Raw genomic sequence first — 18,738 nt, 5'->3', positions numbered from 1 at the left:
CTCTGCTATACTGAGAAGAGTAAGAATGCAAAACATTACAGTTGAAATATTCCTCTTTATGTACATGCAGTTACATAAAACTGTTTATGAGGCACTTGCATCTTTTTATGAGTCACTAACCTCTCTGATATTTCTATTTCTTTTTTTCTGCAGGATCACTCACGCATTAGCATCACCCCTTGTCCTGCCCCCTGGTCAGCCTCCAGCATGGCTCTAGCAGTCTGGATCATCTTCACCTGTGCTGTGGCTTTCTGCAACATTTCTCCATCCTCACCAGGTGTGTAATAAGTATAACAAATGTTGTGGTATTTCTTTATTTTTTTCACATTACATTACAAATAACTAAACTCATGCATTCATACTGCATGTATACTGCTTATTAAACAAGGTATAATGTTGTACTGCTTAACCAAGCCAGCTTGTAATAAACACATTAGCTACTGTTGGGTTGGCCGGCTGTAACGGGCCTGACCAGGTTATTGTAAATGAGGATGTAATATTTATATGTCAGCTATGTGATGGAGGATGTAAGTATATTGACTTGCTGACCGGGCTAGAAACGTTTCACATGATTAACCAAACTGTCTACAGGAGACGGAGAGAGATTGTGTCAGTAACATTCCGTGTCATCTTGATGTTAGTAGAAAGCATAACAAGAATATAAGGGGGAATCTGTAATGCATGTAATGTTTGACCTCTTTGAATGTGCCATGTAAAAAAAAAAAGAAAAAATTCATTTTGTGTTTGTGTGTGAGCTAGCTGTTGTATGTCTAGCAGCAGGTGACCTGGTTGGGCTGAAGTGATGCTGGAGGGTGTGTTATGTATGTTTGTGTGTGTGAGGTAGACCAGGGATTGCAGAGAGAGAAGGAGGGTCAAGGAGGGAAAGGAGGGGCTGTTGGGTGTCCTGCTAGTGGCTTGCCACACAGACAGCAGCACACCATCTGCTGTATGCTCTCAGTCAGCTCTATGCCAACAAGCCGCTGGGTGATGGACAGCTAGGACGAGCACGGGGAGGAGCGTTAGGTGGAGACACAGTAGCCACAGGGCGGGGCTAGTGATGAAGCTGGAGGAGACGCAGAAACTGAGGGAAGGAGGTTAAATTTAAAATGTGATTGTGTATGCCTGTGTCAGCGTTGGTTTTAGCTTTCCTACTGTGTACTCTAATCTCTGATTGGCCAGGTGCAGATCTAATTTAAGTAGCTGCTGTTTTTTTCCATCTTAATTTGGCTGCTTTTGTAACATTGTATTTAAGTAGCGAACGCTGTGTTCCACCGGGCACATTTTGCCTCTGGCGGTGTTACTTTGTTTTTGTGTGTGGCTGTGCACATTTGCGTGAAAAAAATCCAACTATCTGTGTGACCTGGCACTTTGGGGGTAATGCATCTATCTATAAATTACAGGAAGGTCTGTCTGTTTGCGTGTGTGTGTGTGTGTGTGTGTGTGTGTGTGTGTGTGTGTCATGTGCATATCTCTTGAACCGTTAGTCCGATGGATTTCAAATTTGGTGTCTTGCTACGGGCATGAGTAAGTAAAGATATTTTTTTGGGGCATTTTTAATTCTTTTAATGACACCACATCTGAAGAAGTGAAAGGGGAGAGAAAGGGTGAATGACATGCAGCAAAGGGCCGGAAGTCAGAGTCGAACCCGGGCCCTCTGTCTACTGTACCTATTCTGGTACAACTTCAAAATACAATGATGAACTGGAAAATTAGCACAATATGGGCATTTTTAAATGTGTTAACAATCCGACACAAGACAACCGTGTCTCTCTCTCTCTCTTTGCACACACACGGTCCGGTTCTGGTGGTTGATGAACGCAGATATGTGCTGATTAGCTCTCATAATGGGCCGGGTGGGTAGCACACTGCCATGAGTCCATGACGCTAATGTCTGATTACTCCACATTGTCAGTGTGATATTTTGTGATTACATTCTGAATTTGCAGCAATCTCTGTCAGGTAAATACAGTAGTACAATGTCTTCTTCTGATGTATAAGTAGCCTACATTGTAAGTCAGTAGTAGGCTATACAGTGGAGTTGCATATTAAGTGGTTTGGGGTCCTTCTGTAAGTCATTTTGGGGTACAATTTGGTTTTGATGAATTCTACAAGCAGCAATACCACAAGCCAAGTAAGCGCCTGTTCCAAATAGGCACATTTTCAATGGGCCCTGCACTAGTTAATACTCAATTAACTGTTATCTGTATTCAGCCCTAATGTGCAGACGCAACATTTGGTTTTGTGAAATTAGGAAAATCTTTTTCCACTTGAATCAGGCACAAAGGCATGCACGTAGGCACATGCGCATGCATACCCACAGCTGTCCGGTGCTCATAATTTTGGCAGCCAAATCTGGGCTGAAATGTATTTTCTTTATTCTAGTGTAGTGTGACCAGAGTAGCAGAAGAGAATAGAAAAAGAATGCAAGGGAGGGAGAATTTAAAGGAAGAGGGCATGGTTTGGATTTGACGAGAGTTGCTGAAATCACTCTCAAGCTAATCAGAGCTCAATTGGAAACCTGCAGGATCATCACACATGGCTTCACAGTCTAATGTGTACCCCTGCTCCTCCTCTGTGTCCCAACTAATCTGCCATGCTTTAACCTCACTCTACTTCTGGCTGCACATTCTAATATTTACCCCTAACACTCACACATTTCTTACTAGCTCGTTAATGCAAATATTCCTAACCAGCATGAGCTTTGCACACATACTTCTTCCCTGCTTTGTCACAAAAACCTCACTTACCTGCACTAATATTTTGTTAATTCACTGTGCAATTCTCCATTTAACTTAGGTAAATAAAGTCATGTTCCAACTTCCTAGCGGCATATACCAAGCCCCTCCGCCTGCCTTGCCAGGCAGGCTGCATGACGGACGGACATGAATACCATGACAAACTGAATGTCCCGCTGATTCCACAGAATTCTCAAAACTGTATAACCCTTCCTATGCAGCGTTGTTGCTCTGAAAGCCCATTAGACTTGCCTAATGTGGAAGGCATTGCAGGCAGCTGCGCCGAACGTGATAAAGCCCTGACACAGAACTTTCATTCAGCGTGGTGTAAGCATCCATGTGTGCATTTGAGTATGTGTGGCATTTGATATGCACCATTGGTGGAAGCAAGAGTATAATAAGGATACCTGTGTCATTTCAGTCTGTAATGCATGTGAGGTGTGTTCATTTGTAAGCATGTACACACTGTGTGTGTGTGTGTGTGTGTGTGTGTGTGTGTGTGTGTGTTTATATGTGTGTTTAGTGTATGTCCATGTGTTTGTAATGTAAGTGCAAGAGTCTATGTGGGTTTTTGTGTTTGCATGAGTGTGTTCACATGTCTTGTGTGTGTGTGTGTGTGCGTGCGCGTGTGTGTGTGCACGCGAGAGAGTGTGTGAGTGTGAGAGTGCGCCAGCTGACTGGTGGAATCTGTTCTCATCTCCCCTGTATTCAGATCAGTCGCGTGTAAAGGCTCCTGGTCCTTTAGTGCACACGCAGACATTTTTATCTGTCTTCCCCCCCTCTTCCCGGCTTTTTTCTGTGCCTTTTCCCCTGAACTGTAGTTGTTATTCAAGGATGGGGTGCTAGCTGTTTTTACACATCTTATCAACAAAGTGCTTTAGTCTCTTGACTATCCCCGGATTGTGACAATGTGTGAATGGGGACTGATCTTAATGCAGTATTTTGCTTTCTATAATGCAGAGGTGGGTAGTTATTTTCATGGAGGGCCGTGGATGCTTTTCAAAGCCAGATGCTTTTTTATGACTGACCTGACAGTTATTTCCGGTCTAATGCTGCATTTCCACTGCATTGTTCTGCATGCCTCTACTCAACTTGACTCCTGTTTTTGCTTTTTTCATTAGCAAAAGTTGTGGATAGTACCTGGTACTTTTTTTGGTGCCACTTCGGTCAAGGCTCCAAGCAAGCTAAGTCAACACTGAAAGATGGTGGTAAAACACTGCGGACCACAGACTGGTCAAAGAGAAAAGTTTTTTTTTTTAAAGCCAAGCTACTCATTTAGTTTTATTTATTCACCCTAAATACATAAAAATAGGCAGGCCACAAAACTATGCCGTACACTACGTATTACAACTGATGTGCAGACATCGTTGCTAAACAAACAATCCAGCAGTTTCATGCAGCATTGCTATAGCAATAAGCTCAAAATCCCGTCTACAGTGAGGGGGAACTATCCATAGTGGAAAATAAAAAAAGAGAAAAGCACCTGGTGCCATAGTTGAGTCAAGTTGAGCCAATCCATGCAGTGGAAATGAGGCAATAGTGTTGCTCAACCCTAGTGAAGATCATAAAAAAATACTTCATCTGATGGCACATCCAATATTACATTTTTGCACTGAGAGAGTGTAGACTTTCAATCCCATAATACAATAATATTAAAATGATCATTTCAAAACTGCAACCTACTCACTAATTCATAAGAATTGATTCTCTGACAGGCTTGTAGCAATAATATCTCGAGAGGAGGCAATAAAGCAGTAGCGCCACTAACCTTGCTATATGCACTTGGCTTCTTGTTATAATTTGCTGAACAGCATATTGCTTTAATGTGTGTTGTGTGAACTCTAAGCTCTACACTTTTCTACCTATAAGACAGGTCTGAAGTACTGTGCAGAGCACTGAAGTTGTGTATGGTATGGTATAGCAGAGGTAAAAAAGTACTAAAATATTGTACTCAAGCAAAATTAACAATACTTTGATAAAATATTACTCAAGTACAAGTAGAAATACCTATCTGAAAAATTACTCGAGTAAAAGGAAGAAGTTAATTTAAAATGTACTTACTTAAAGTTAATTACTTAATTTTTCTTTTTAAACTGTAAAACAGGGCGTGGCCGTGGGGATCTCTCCCATGTAGTGCAAATAAATCAAGGGGTCACAAATCCTAAACTATTTTGTTTTTAATTAAAGAAAAATCTATCAAATGTATAAACCTCTATAAAAATGTATATACATGTAATAACACCTTAACACATGTCACACATAACATTTCATGCTACAATCCTCTCAAACTGAGCTCTCACTTTACCATTCACGCTGCTGATACATTTTACTAATGTACACGGCTCAGACTAGCTCCTACCCACTTAAGTAGCCTGTATTAGCTTATTAGATGTATTAATTTAGCCATTGTCCTACATACAGTACGTGAGTTGCTACTTACAAAAATTAGCAATGCCACAAAACATGTTGTTTTGCGCCTGGTAGGCAGCCTAGATGCTGATCCTTCGTCACTTTAGTGCAGGGTTCATCAACTACTGTTTTCCAAGGGCCAGAATTCTTCTAAGGAGACACTCCGGGAGCTGGACTTTCAAATAAAGAAAATAAAATATTTTCCATAATATGCCTGTTCTAACTAGAAAAAGATCTCAGACTAGTAGACAGTTCACTGAGGAGTGATGGATAAAGTCTGTGATTACTAATACATGGTTGTAGTATGCAACGTCCTGATTGGTGGAAAATGCTTGCAGAAAGAAACGGCTTATGTCAGGAAAAAATGTCACTGTCAAAGAGGCTGAAGCGAAAGGTTGCAGTGGAAAAGCCCAGCTTTAATGGTGAATGGACTGATAAGCAGGCTATGCAGTCGTCATGTATGCCTCATTTGCAATGAAATTATGCTGTTGTAAAAGAATACTACCAGCATCATCATCAAGAATGAAGAAGGCAAACATAACATTGCGCCATTCACGTGCATATTAAATAGCCACATGCATCTGTTTTGGTCTTTTAATACATCCATAGATTTACCACACCAGCAGAGGGGATGGTTGGTTGTCCAAATTTCAAGATTCCCGGCAAACTAAGTTTAACAGTTAGACTATTGTTAAGTTGTTTGTAAAAATTTACTATTTGCAGAGTAGAGCTGTGTTTGTGTAAAACACTGTGGTGGACTGAGCAGACAGAGCAGATTGAAATATCACTTTTTACATATTTAAGCCTGTCTCTACAGGTTAGTGCATTAATAAGTATTGCCTTTTTATTCACAAATGTTTTATTCTAGCATACTTAGTAACAGTAACTAGACTAGCGTAAGTTCATCTGCCCCATCGGCCATTGGTAATCCTCTTTGTATCGTTCCCAGGCAGGCTACTGCTTGTTTTAACGCACACACATCTCGGCTCAGCTGTGTGTGTGTGTGTGTGTGTGTGTGTGTGTGTGTGTGTGTGTGTGTGTGTGTGTGTGTGTGTGTGTGTGTGTGTGTGTGTGTGTGTGTGTGTGTGTGTGTGTGTGTGTGTGTGTGTGTGTGTGTGTGTGTGTGTGTGTGTGTGTGGAGCGCGGGCATCTCTGTACAGAATCCCAGCATGTGAATAGAGATGCAAATACAGGGGGGGGGGGGGGGTTGCTTTACCTTTTTACTCAGTATTGGATGGGATTTGTAATGTAGCGAAATACAATACTTCACTCAAAACATAATCAAGTGCATTTTAAAATACTGATTTTAAGAACTACTTAAAAATACAAATTACACAACAAAACTACTCGATACAGTAACATGAGTATTTTGTTACTTTACACCTCTGTTAGCTAGTCTTGCTTTGCCAGACCCTCCTTCAAGGCACACTGAAGGGTCTGGCTACTCCACACAGCATTCGAGGATGGGAGTAAAATGTGCTCTGGTTTATTGGCATTTCTTAAAACACATCAGAAACGTCATGGGAGGTGCTAAACTCAACACAGCCGCTGCCCAAAAGTTGTGCGAGAGAAGATTGGAAAGATAGTCTAGCTAGCTGTCTCAATTTACACTCATAAATCCACCAAATTTAACATTCCAACACAAAAATTTATTTTCAATTCAGTGGGATATATAGCTCAGTCCAGCTTACGGCAATTTGACAAAAGCAGATGACCAAACCAAAAACAATTGTTAATAAAGCTACAAGCTGCAATTCAAAGCTCAAATCTTGATTTGTGTCATTCCATGTCCAGTTATTATGCATTTAAAGTGCCCCATAGTAGTCAATTTGAATGAGACTTGCAGTGTATGTGCTAGGTCATTATTTAGACATTTCCTGGAAGTTTGGAGATCTCAAAAATGTGTTTTTCAAAAAATTCAAAATGCCAGAAAAGTTTTCTAGGTGGACCTTAATGATCCTTGATGCTTTTTTGTAGAGCACATTTAGCTGCACCTGTGTGAGAATTTTCAAGTCAATCAGACTTACGGTGTGGGGGCGTGGCCTTTCAAAGCTTGCATTGGTTCTACCTCATTCTAGCTCATGGGAATTTGAGCTGGTGCGGCAGACAACAAAAAACAATAATAACTAAAAGAGACAAACATAGAAGGGATCTACCGCTTTGCGTTTTGAACCCAAAGAAAAAGACTAGGTATTGGCTGATCAGAACCAGGTGACACTAAAATAACCAATTACATTTAAACAAGTCAATGAGGGTCCCACTCTTCTCAGTGCTCTTAGGTGCTGCACCTGCTGCTAAGGTTTTGCTGAATTATTTATTTTAATTATAATACATTCAATTAATTAGGGAAGTGTCCTTAGCGGTATTTTTCACTAGAGACAGTAGAACAGATAGATGACTTGGTTCAAATTCAATACGGACAACTTGTATTTTCAAGTTTCTAGTACAGTAGCTTTGTGTTTTATAACACACATACAGTAGACATTAGAAGTGGCTACTTTGTGTTTATAGAGGCAATTAAATGCTCTCAATGTGTCTCAAAATGACTTTTCAATGTGTTTTACCATGTTTCTTTCTCTGCCATAAATATGAAATCCACAGGCTTCCCCGATACTAAATGCCAATCTAGCAGTTTGTGAATATTACTGCATATCATCTGGATTTTACAAATACACAACTGCTGTAAAGCCTTTTTTTTCAAGTTTATCTCTCTTCAACTCTTATATGAATTTTCAGGCTTTTGTTGCCTCCTAATTTTACTAGGAACAGCCTGTTTTTTTTCACTTCTCTCACACCTAACACTCGCCGCTCTTTTTCATCCAATCTCTCTGCTTTCTCTCCCCTAACACCTCAGATATTTCTCCCTTCCTGCGTTGTGATTTCCATCCCCTAAACTCCCATCTTTTTGCCAGCCTTCCCTCTCTCAATTCCTATTCCCTCTGCTGTTATCATTTTCCTTCTCTCTTCCTTCCAGCCTCCCCACCTTCTCTTTTACCTCCTTCCTCTTCTGCTCATCGCCTTATGCTACTGTCTGTCCAGCCTCCCTCCTCAATTATCACCCCCCCTCGGTTCTTTTTTCTATTCTTTACCCTCTGCCTACCGTCCGTTAACAGGACACATCTTTAGTTGCTTACCTCCATTTCGTTTCCGTTCATACGCTTTTGCCTCTTTCTGTCTTACTCTCGTTTGCTACCTCCTCTGCTCCCTCCCTGGTGCTGGGGGTTTCTGTGTTCTTCAAAGCCCTTGGCTGAGAGCAGTAGATCACAGAGAGGCCTGTGTGAGTGAAAGGTTAATGGATGGCCTTTGAACATATATTACTTAGTCGGAGGTGGGCGGGAGAAGGAGGGAGAGGCCAGCGCGGAGTGGCGGTGTGTTCTTTTAAACCTCCCTTTGAAGATGACGCACACTGCTCTCATGTGTCGGCGCCTGAATACGGGCTGTGCTTTTCTGTTTATTCATTCGTTCACAGTGTTAGTGTATGTGTGTGTGCCCATTTTGTTCGCGTGTTTGTGTTTGCCTGTAGTTGTGTGCGTCAGGGTATGTTAGTATGTGTACATTGATTTGTGTACTGCAAACAAGCTCCTGCATAAAGGATTGGGGACTGTGTTCCTGTTTGTGCAGTCGTGTGATAGCTGCCTCTTTTCTCTCAGGGCCTAGCTGCGTAACTTTGAGGCTTTGTAACCGTGAAGGTGTGTGTGTGTGTGTGCGTGCATGCGTGTGTTAAAGCATGTCATGGGCTCGAGAATGTTTGCATTTGCTTCTTGTGTGTTTTGGGACTGCAGATTGATAATTACCAGCAGCAGCTTATGGCTGGCAGCCAAGGGGCATGGAGTGTAGAGAGGGGAAGAAAAAGAAACATAGGAGGAGGGATGGATGAGTGGAGAGGCTGGTAAAACTGTGAGAGGGGGTGGAGGAGGAGAAAAGGATGGGAAGGAAAGAGGGAAGAATGGTGGCATTGGAGAAAACGAGGGGACGGTGAATAAGGCGGGTGGGGAGGGTGAATGAAAGAGTTTCCGGGTGAATGAAATTGGATGAGGGATCGAGGGATGATGCTGAGGTGAAAAAGAAAAAAAGCAGAGGAGGAAACATGTTGTCATTTTTGAGTGCGCGCCAGGTGAACAAGATAGCATACAAGGGTAGTAGAAATTCCATTGTTTGAAAAGCATTTTTAATTAATAGATTTAAAAAATGAAGATACAGGAGCACCCAAAATGCTGCACGCTGTAGATACCTACTTACAACCAGATCAGTCAGTAAATCAGTAGATAAACATGCACAGAAAAAAATCCCGCAGACACACACTCTGTCAACACGTCCTAGCCTTTGGCTTTGCGTAAAAGGAGGTTAATTAAGTGTCTAATGCAGCGGCAGGGATGGGCTTTGACACTTATCTTTCCTAACTGGTCTCTGGATGTGACTTGCATCTCTTCTAAATGAACACACACACACATCTTTCTGACAGCAGGCCTTGCATGGTACTCATTCAGCTCAGCCCCTACTCTGCTTCACACTTTATTTCTCACACACCCTCCTTTTTCGTATCACTTTCTTCTCTTCAGTCTCTTACCACCTTCCTAACTTTTCTCTTTCTGCTTCTCCCTCTCTGCTCTATTCTCACTACATCCCTGTGGCTGTTTCCCTGCATCACCTGCAGTTTTACTCAACCACAATGTTTATATGAATGTAGGTCTGACTCACTGTCTGCTGTCCTGCCTCTTGTAATATGTGCTGGGAACAGAGAACAGAATGGAGTTGTGTTGGGCCTGTAGCACATCTCCCATCCCTGGGGGGATGAGGGGGAATATTTTACACTGGGTGAATCTCCTACTTTTTAGGCAGGCTGATTTTTATTTCAGGCTATGCTGTTTCCCTCCCGCTGAAGCGCTTTTATTGCATAATTAGGCGCCAAGGCCAGCAATGAAGTGGTTTGACAGTATGAGCACGTCCCGTCTCTCCTCCTTCCTCAAGTTTGTGTGTGTGTTGCTCTGTCTCAGTGGCTTTTTAACCGCTTGTCTTAATCTCTCAGCTATGCCTGCCAGTTCCCCCGACAGCAAAGTTTGTCGACACACACACAGTTCTTGAGGTGGAGGCTGGGAGGGGTTTAGGGTTTGTGTGTGTTTTCCTGCAATAATTTTGTGCATCATGCAAATGCACGAGTATGGGTTGCATTAGGATGTGTGTATCCCATTTCCAACGGGGCCACGTTAAATTCTCTTATGAATGATGTAATGTAATGGGCTGTACTGTAATTCAGTTCAGTTAGAGGACTGGGCTGTTGAGCGGTCTTTGCTAAGTGAATCAGAACAATAGGAGGTCCTCTCTCCTACAAATCTTTCTGCCTCACTCCTCTTATGTCAGTGACCTTTGCAAAGAACAGTCATCATGTTCATCTTCTGCCAGCATCTAGGTTGATGGTTTCTATCTTTTTCTATTGTTACCCTGTCTAATTTGCTCTGACGTTCCATTTCTTCTTCCCTGTGTGTTGGCTTTACTCAGCTCCATCACAGTGAATGTGTGTCATTTTGGAACTGCTTTGTGTTCTGACCTTCTAGCACTGCTGGTGACTCCCAATACAGTCGCTCCTCATCTCATCTCCATTGTCTCCTTCGCCTGTATGAGACAGGCGGGGGAGTCAGAGGAAGTAAGATAGCATCCCAGCTTTTAGGCCAGTGTTACCACCTTCCATCCTCACACACACACACACACACACAAGCTAAAACAACCCCCACCCCCTGCACCCTCATGTTAGGCCTTTAGGTTTGTCTCAGGATGTCACTTTGTCACAACTCCTCTTCTTGAAGGCTGCCTGGATGTGACAGTTCTGGCCGCATCGCCTCAGCTTGTCTGTGGTGACAGGCCATGCTCCAGCGAGTCATTACACTAACTCGCTGTGCTAAATGAGTCGCTAAGATACAGCGCTACACCGATAAAGTACTGGAGAAATTGGCCGGGATTATTCTACGTTAAAGAGGGATTCCCATCACTGCGATCATTCAGTTCTGTCCAATGACTGTAACATTACTTGTTCAAATTACTAAGTACTTTGTACTAAGGAACTAACCTAAAACTCACAAGGGAGTTAGCTCGTTTGGCCAGAGCTGAATTCAATGGCATAGATGTATGCATTATACATTCATATTCCACTGCTACAGTGGCATAAATACGTTTACACACCCATGCTAAAGTTGATTTAAAATAGGAATAAAAAAACATCTCTTGGAAATTAATCTTAATTTCTTAACTAAAAAATGTTAGGAATTTCCAACCTTTTAAGGACACAAATTTTCATGTGAATGAATAATGTATTGTAAATAAATAAATGTTCTTCCCTAAAATACATGGGCCATACGTATACACACCCCTATGTTAAATTCCCATAGGGGCAGGCACATTTTTATTTTTAAAGGCCAGTTATTTCATGGATTCAAGATACTATGCATCTTGATAAAATTTCCTTGGCCTTTGGAATTAAAATAACCCCACATCATCACAAACCCTCACCATACCTAGAGATAGGCATGGGGAACTTTCCATAAGATCATCTCTCAATGCAAATCAAACCAGCTATTAAGCTAACTAAAATAACACCATGCCAATCAATCCAACCATCAGTTATTTTAGTAATCGAGGTTTCTACCAATTATTCCATTGATTAATTAAGTAATTGGATAACAAATAGCCTACTTTAATTTTATTGAAGAGCAATAATATACAATAGTTTGGTTTAATTTTCAGGACTAGCAACATTTGCATTGCCTACATTGCTTAAAATACCATCTCTCAAAAAACTAAACATATTAAGTATATACAGTATACAGTACATACAGTAATATTACATTTCTGAATTGCAATAACAACCTCAAATTAAAGCATACATTAAACATAAATAAACATTACCTTAAACTGTGCAACTTAACTTTCAGAAGTTTCAACCTGAGACTGATCTGTATTTAGGCCTATATGTAAGTATTAGTTATACTCAACCTAATGTCATCTATATATTTGATAACAATGTCACACAGCTCTGTTAGGCTAGTAGATCAGCTGTTTCTCTGTGAAGAGAGAGAGTGAGAGAAAATGGTGCGCAACATTCAGCTGTTTTTACGAAGGGATAGTCAACAAGTCGGCTCTTTAGATCAAATTGTTGTCAACATTATATATTTTCTTGTCTTTGTTTTGGGAATTTGTTGTGTTTGGTGTAATTTCATGATCCATACGACTCTGTGATTTACTTTTGTCTGGTCAGCTTCATGGAATGGATGACTAAGTTACACTCAATGTTTCCTGTTGAGATGCTGAAACATTGACATTGTTCTATTATTGTGGTAAGCTAGTTTGATTTTGCAGTAGAGTAGACACGTTGTAGCCTGTAAATTGTAATTGACTTTTCGTTTTAATTACATTTGAACTGATTACAAACTTTGGACAATTTCTGTTGTTTTCTCCAGGCTGTCTCTTCTCTTGGCCCCTCACTTTAACGCTTTCTTTCTTCATTTTGTAATCTGCACCATGGCATGTGTCACCAGCAGCGTCAGCCCAGTGTGGGGCAGTAATAACCATCTGTGCGGAAATACCGTAAGCGATTCAACGTTGGTAACATTGATTAAACAAAGCTTTGAGGCAAATCATTTTGCATTGATGATTTTTAGTAATCAAATTATTCAACTTACTCGAGTAATTGTTTCTAGATACTAGACACTCCCTTATTAGCCCTAATGCCATTTAAAGTTGATTTTAGGGACAGTGATATAACAAGAATCCCACCTCATCAGAAGCCTGCCCATGTCTCAGCTAGGCCTACCGCTTGTTGAGAATGTTCTCTGGCACTTTGCTTCAGTGCTATGCTAATGAGTAGCATTAGGAGATGACTGCTGGAACAGACAGTAGGGCTAAGAGGGTCGGATCACATTTTTGGAAAGAAAGACAGTCAGCCATCCAGCTAAAGAGGCAGCCTTAAGGTCACAAAGCTCCACAAGTATTATCTCTTATTGTGATTCCATTACAAAGTTGCAAAGTTGCATTTACACTCCCTGGCTACCTGCAAGGCCAAACCTTTTCAAACAATTATTTCTGAGGAAGCACACTATACAATGTCTGTGATAACACCGTCCAAGGTCAGATTGTCAAAGATGTTGAAAGCAAAATGCTTTCATGCTTTAAAGCACACTGCTGATGATGGAACGTTTTTGGTTGTGTTTCAATATAGAGCAATTTATGGAAGCAAATAAAAAACTTTAACAGCCACTGAATACTTAATCTTGAAATTTGTTATTTTGAAAAACATGTATCTGAATTGAGTTGTTCTGAATTCACCTCTTTGAAATGTGAATATGAATACTCTTGATTTCCATTTAAAAAAAACGGAAATTTGAAAAATATTTTTCAACGGTCTCAAATTCAGATACAACAAAAATCAACTTACGAAATTTCAGATTAAATAGATTCAGGTTGATTAAATTTGAATGCTCGAAGTCAGAGCTCAAATTTCAAGTGAAATATTCACACAATAACATCTGGGCTACCAAGGAAAGGAGAAGAAATTGAGCCTGCACACAATCGAACCCACCTCTGGCCTAACAGAGCTCGGCCTGTAAGATAAAGGCACTGATATTGGACCTGTGAAGATGATTGCCAAGAAAAACAAAGGTACTCCGGTAAGTTTTCTGTTTATGTACAATCAAACTCAGGGCTCAACACAATGTATGTTGTACCACATGACAGACAGGCCATGCTCTGATAGGCCAGACGTCAGTTCCTGGGTAGCCTGGATGTTGCTGTGTAAATATTTAACTTGAATTTTTCTGTCTGAATTTTAGCAATCACATTTGATCAATCTGATTCTATTTTATCTGGAATACTCTAAGTTGATTTTATTTTTCTTTCTGATTGTGTGATCATTGACAAATATTTAATGAAATTCAGGTTAAAATAGAAATCAAGAATGTTCATATTTCAATATCAAAGAGGTGAATTCAACAAATCAATTCAGTTGAAAATATGTTTTTCAAAAGAAAATATTTCAATATAGTATATAGTTTTCAGTGGCAGTTAAAGTTTAAAGACTTATGTCTCATATTTGCTTCCATAAAATCTTCTGTCTATTCATACTGTGAACATTTAAGAATTCTAAATGTACTATCTCAGTCAGTCTTCTGTAACAAACAAGATTGTCTTTGAACTTTTATCAATTGTTGGTTACAACTGTTGGTTGTAGGTTATGTCTTCTCATCTCAAAATGATGTTGGATCTCGGCAATTTTGTGTGTGTGTGTGTGTGTGTGTGTGTGTGTGTGTGTGTGTGTGTGTGTGTGTGTGTGAAAGTGATCATAGATGTGGAGACTGGGAAATGGTAGAGAAAGAATGAGTGTGTGTGAAAAAGACTGGCTGAGTTTTCCTAGCCATATGATGTTCTTGTCTGAGGGTCCACACATCTATCCACCCTCAGGCTTTAATTACTATGTGAGGATACTGAGTCAAATCCAATCAGTTCTCTCTCTTGCTCTTAATTTGTATGGAGCTTCTATTATGACGCCAACCGCTTCAACCACTCACTCCAGCTGCCCTGGAGTGACACCAGGCCTCCGTGTGTGTGTGTGTGTGTGTGTGTGTGTGTGTGTGTGTGTGTGTGTAAGAGATCTTTGTCTTTTGAACACTGCCACATCTATGCAAATCAGCTTGTCTTTTATTATCAACATGTGAAACAATTGGTAACCATTTCTTGTGGATGACAGATATTAATACTGTTTTACATATCAGGGGAGATGAGTCATAGTGAGGGATTAGATCTACCTATACATATGGCTGCTGCTAAGAAAGACACTGTGTCATCCAGCTATTATGAGTCTGACAGGCACAACTAAACGCCCACGTTTGTATGTGTGTGCATCTGTGTGTGCGTTGGCTGAAGAGACCCTGAAACCTTAATGGATTCCTGCAGAGCGAAGGACAATCGTAGCCCATGGCCAGTCCAAGCTTATCCTCTACTCATCTCATCTCAGCTGAGAGCCAGCCCCAGCTCCAGCTAGGCCTCAGGCCATCTGGCTGACACACAAGCACGCACACTGGCACACACATACACACACACAAACACACACACACACACACACACACACAAACACAGACACACACACACACACACACACACACACTGGATCCCTTGAAGTTAAGTCCCACACTTGCCATTCAAAAATCGTATGCAGAAATTGGTATGTGAGGTGTTTCCTGCTGTATTTACACAGTGAATTCCATCATAAACTTGGAACTTGTCAAACTTGTAGGGGTGAAATATGTAGGTATGAAATATGATACACTATGGCAAAAGTAAAGAGTTGAAGGGGTGCCAGAAACAGGCTAGTTATCATGGTTGCTGTCACCATTGAAGTGTACTGGCTTAATAATGGCTGTGCTGAATTTATGGCTAAATATATACTGTATACTGTAACGGCTAGGCCAGAAAAATAAATACTTGATGTAGATAAGGGATTTAGGCTCATACATAACAATCTGTGTATAATGGGACTGATGAAATCTTTTTTTCAAGGTTTGCATCAATTTAATTTATTAGACTCTTTATATTTAGTTTGAACCTTAAACACATCCAAAACAAACCATTTTTGATCAGTGTAAGCTCAGGTTGACTAAATAAACACTTGGCATGTCACTATATAGTCAGGGAGCTACAAACAATAAATCAGACATACCAGTCATGGTAACAAGCTGAAATTGCTTTGCACTAACACAAGCTAATCAACATAACTAATAGCAATTAAATGGCCCATTATTGATCAAAAACAGTGCAGAGTACTTATGTACTTATTCAGTCAAACCAGCCTTTTGCTAACTCAGCCAACCAACAGCCAATAAATTAAATTAACATCCCAAGGAGAGGCTGTTTTGCCATAGCATTTTCACTGTAGATATTTGTATTAGTGCTCAGTGGTGTGGCAGTTATAGTTACCGTATAAAACATCTTTGGTATGTAAAGTATGTTAAACGTGTGGTCCGTCCCCACTGATAAGGGCTAAGTGGACTTAGTGTGATCACTCCTGGTGGCCCCCTTCAGTTTTACACTCCTCTTGGCTCACTGTGTGGTTTTAATTGCGGGCCAGCTGTATGCTGCTGTGTACTTACACCACAGGGTAGTTAAGAGAACAAGGCCACACACTGACACTATGCATTGTAATCCCACTGCGACACCAGGACTGTGTGTGTGTGTGTGTCTGTGTGTGTGTGTGTGTGTGTGTGTGTGTGTGAGTGTGAGAGAGAGAGAGAGAGAGTGTGTATGCATGCGTGTATGCAAGTATGTGTGTACTTGACAGAATATGCACACTTGTCTGCCGTGTACGTCTGCGCATGTGCTAATTTGTTTGTGTGAGTTTTTGCATTTGTGTTGGGATTTGTTTGTCTGTCCTTGCCTGCTGTTTGCATCTCCGTGTGCTTTAATTAGTATGCACTTTTGCATCTAGGCCTTTGTGATTTGGCACTGGCACTGCATGCTGGCGAGGCATAAAAGATTTGAAGTCTGTCTGTGCTAGTCATTCAGCCTTAATGGCGTTAGTTACACAACTGAACTGAAGTCCCCGCTGCATAAATGGGTGGCATTTAGAAATGTGAGCAAGTCTGATGGCAGTGAATCACGTAGCGCACCGCTGCAGAGCATGTCAGGGATGACTGACATTGACATTGACCCATATGGGCACTCCTCCTGAATGGATGGTGGCTGAAACCTAAGCAGTGCTAGCTCAGTGTCAGGAAGGGAAAATAGCCCCGCTCTGTGGGTTTCAGCACTAACACAAGTGGGAGAGAGGGGCTGACTCAGTGCCCTTGTCTGCTGCTGAGCCTGTCTGGCTGGGGGAATGCTGTGCAGTGAGAACCTCAGTTTACAAATAACTTCTAAGCTCCAGCCTGCTTAAGTGGCGCAAGCACTGCTCTGTTTAGATTTGACAATATGCCTACCATCAGCTTAATATGTGTCATGTCCACCCCAGTGACAAAAGAGAGGAGAGCCCAGTCAACGCCTTCTCTTTCAGGACAGCGGACAGCTCCAACACTTAGGAGCCCTGTCTTGCAGTCCAGCGCAATTGACTTTGTACACCAACGCATGTATCATTCCTATTTTGCACCCAATGCACTTTTCTCCCCACAGACTCACATGGGTAAATTAGGAAATGAACTTGAACTTCAGCAAAAAGAGGAGGTATGTTCCAGCGCAAACGTTCCCTGGTGCTATTTTGCAGATTCAAAAAACATTTCCGCCACAGACGAGGGATAACCTAGTCTAAAGTCAGTGTTGCGTTTTTCAGAAGGTAGTTTAAGGCAGCATGCTTGGCCGTAATGTAGTGTGCAGACACAGATACACTTTCTTTCTCTCAACTCACTGACCCAGCAATTCCCATTTTCGTAAACCATACATAAATACAAGAAAAAAGATGACCTTGTTTTAGACATTTCCATGAAACATGTGTTGATGACATAAATGAGAAACTATTAGAGGACTTGTGATGTTGAACTGCATGTGCCTATGACACTTAACCCAAATAGCCCACCAGCAGCACGGGAGAGGAGAGACAGCTGCATTGTCTATAATGAAGTAATCTCGGTCTAAAGTTTAAATGACAACATTTAAAAACGATCACCGTGCATTCGTAAGATTGTGATTCAGGGAAAGTGAGCCCAAAACATCAGAAAGTATGTTTTTGTGACATTTCTTTATATATATTTTGTCAAAAAGAAAAATCAATAGAAAACGTCTTCTCCTCGGCTGTGAACCGCTCTTGGTGTGCGTCCATGGATGCATTAAGAGCGTTCGCCTAGCAAATCTACCATTATAATAGCAATCCGCCATGGAACAAGTGTGCCTGCTTTTAAGGGAATGTGAAATAATGCTCTGATTGGTTTATTGCACGTTACACCCTAACCACACCTATGAGTAATGTAGCTACTTTAGACCAACCCATTTTCAATATGATAGCAGTGCCCAAGAGCCGCCCGCAAAGCTACTTGCGTTTGGCTTTTGCTTCTTGCGTTTCAGATTGTTAAAATAGGGCCCTCAGGATGTTATTCTTTCAAAATAATTTTGGCAGTTCAGGACCATGGACAGCAGCTCTCACAGTCTCTGGCATGAGTCTCTGCACAGAGAAACACTGGCTGTCCTTTAATGCCACAGAGACCTTTACTGCCAGATCACTCACTCTGTCTTTACTTCTATTCTGTTTCTGTGCCCCTGTGTCCACCTGTGCTGGAAGCCATAAAGCCGGCAGCCATTTTGTTGTGTGTGTGTGTGTGTGTGTGTGTGTGTGTGTGTGTGTGTGTGTGTGTGTGTGTGTGTGTGTGTGTGTGTGTGTGTGAGTGAACATAGAAGAGACGTTGGAAAGGTATTCAGTTATAGAGAGACAACAAGTGTCTCTCTCACACCTCTTTGCAGCCCTCTTTCATGCCTCTCAGCCTGGCTCAGCGATTAACCCTGAGTACCACGCTGTCCCTGCCGACACTTCTCCACACATAGCCCTGCTGCTGGCCCCAGCAGCCCATTGACTTGCCTCTCAGATGGCTGATTAAAAGCAGTTGGTGTGTAAATGGTGTACACATCACAGGTT

At 41.4% G+C, this 18,738-nt stretch overlaps 1 protein-coding gene across 3 annotated transcripts in view; it reads left to right on the top strand.

Annotated features, from left to right (window-relative positions):
• adgrl1a (adhesion G protein-coupled receptor L1a) overlaps nucleotides 1-18,738 on the top strand; it is a 101,735-nt gene that overhangs the window by 40,405 nt on the left and 42,592 nt on the right. For 2 of the 3 annotated variants that reach the window (XM_034893123.1, XM_034893122.1), the window contains exon 2: nucleotides 154-277. In XM_034893123.1, the coding sequence (XP_034749014.1) occupies nucleotides 208-277 (70 nt within the window). In that variant the 5' untranslated portion in view covers nucleotides 154-207. Of the gene's footprint in view, nucleotides 1-153; nucleotides 278-18,738 lie in introns of those variants that run through there. The other variant, XM_034893121.1, reaches the window with a different exon arrangement.

Source organism: Etheostoma cragini, chromosome 15, assembly GCF_013103735.1.
Source record: "Etheostoma cragini isolate CJK2018 chromosome 15, CSU_Ecrag_1.0, whole genome shotgun sequence".
NCBI classification, from domain to species: domain Eukaryota; kingdom Metazoa; phylum Chordata; class Actinopteri; order Perciformes; family Percidae; genus Etheostoma; species Etheostoma cragini.
The sequence above is the reverse complement of the archived record's forward strand: the minus strand, read 5'-3'. Positions and strand labels throughout refer to the sequence as shown.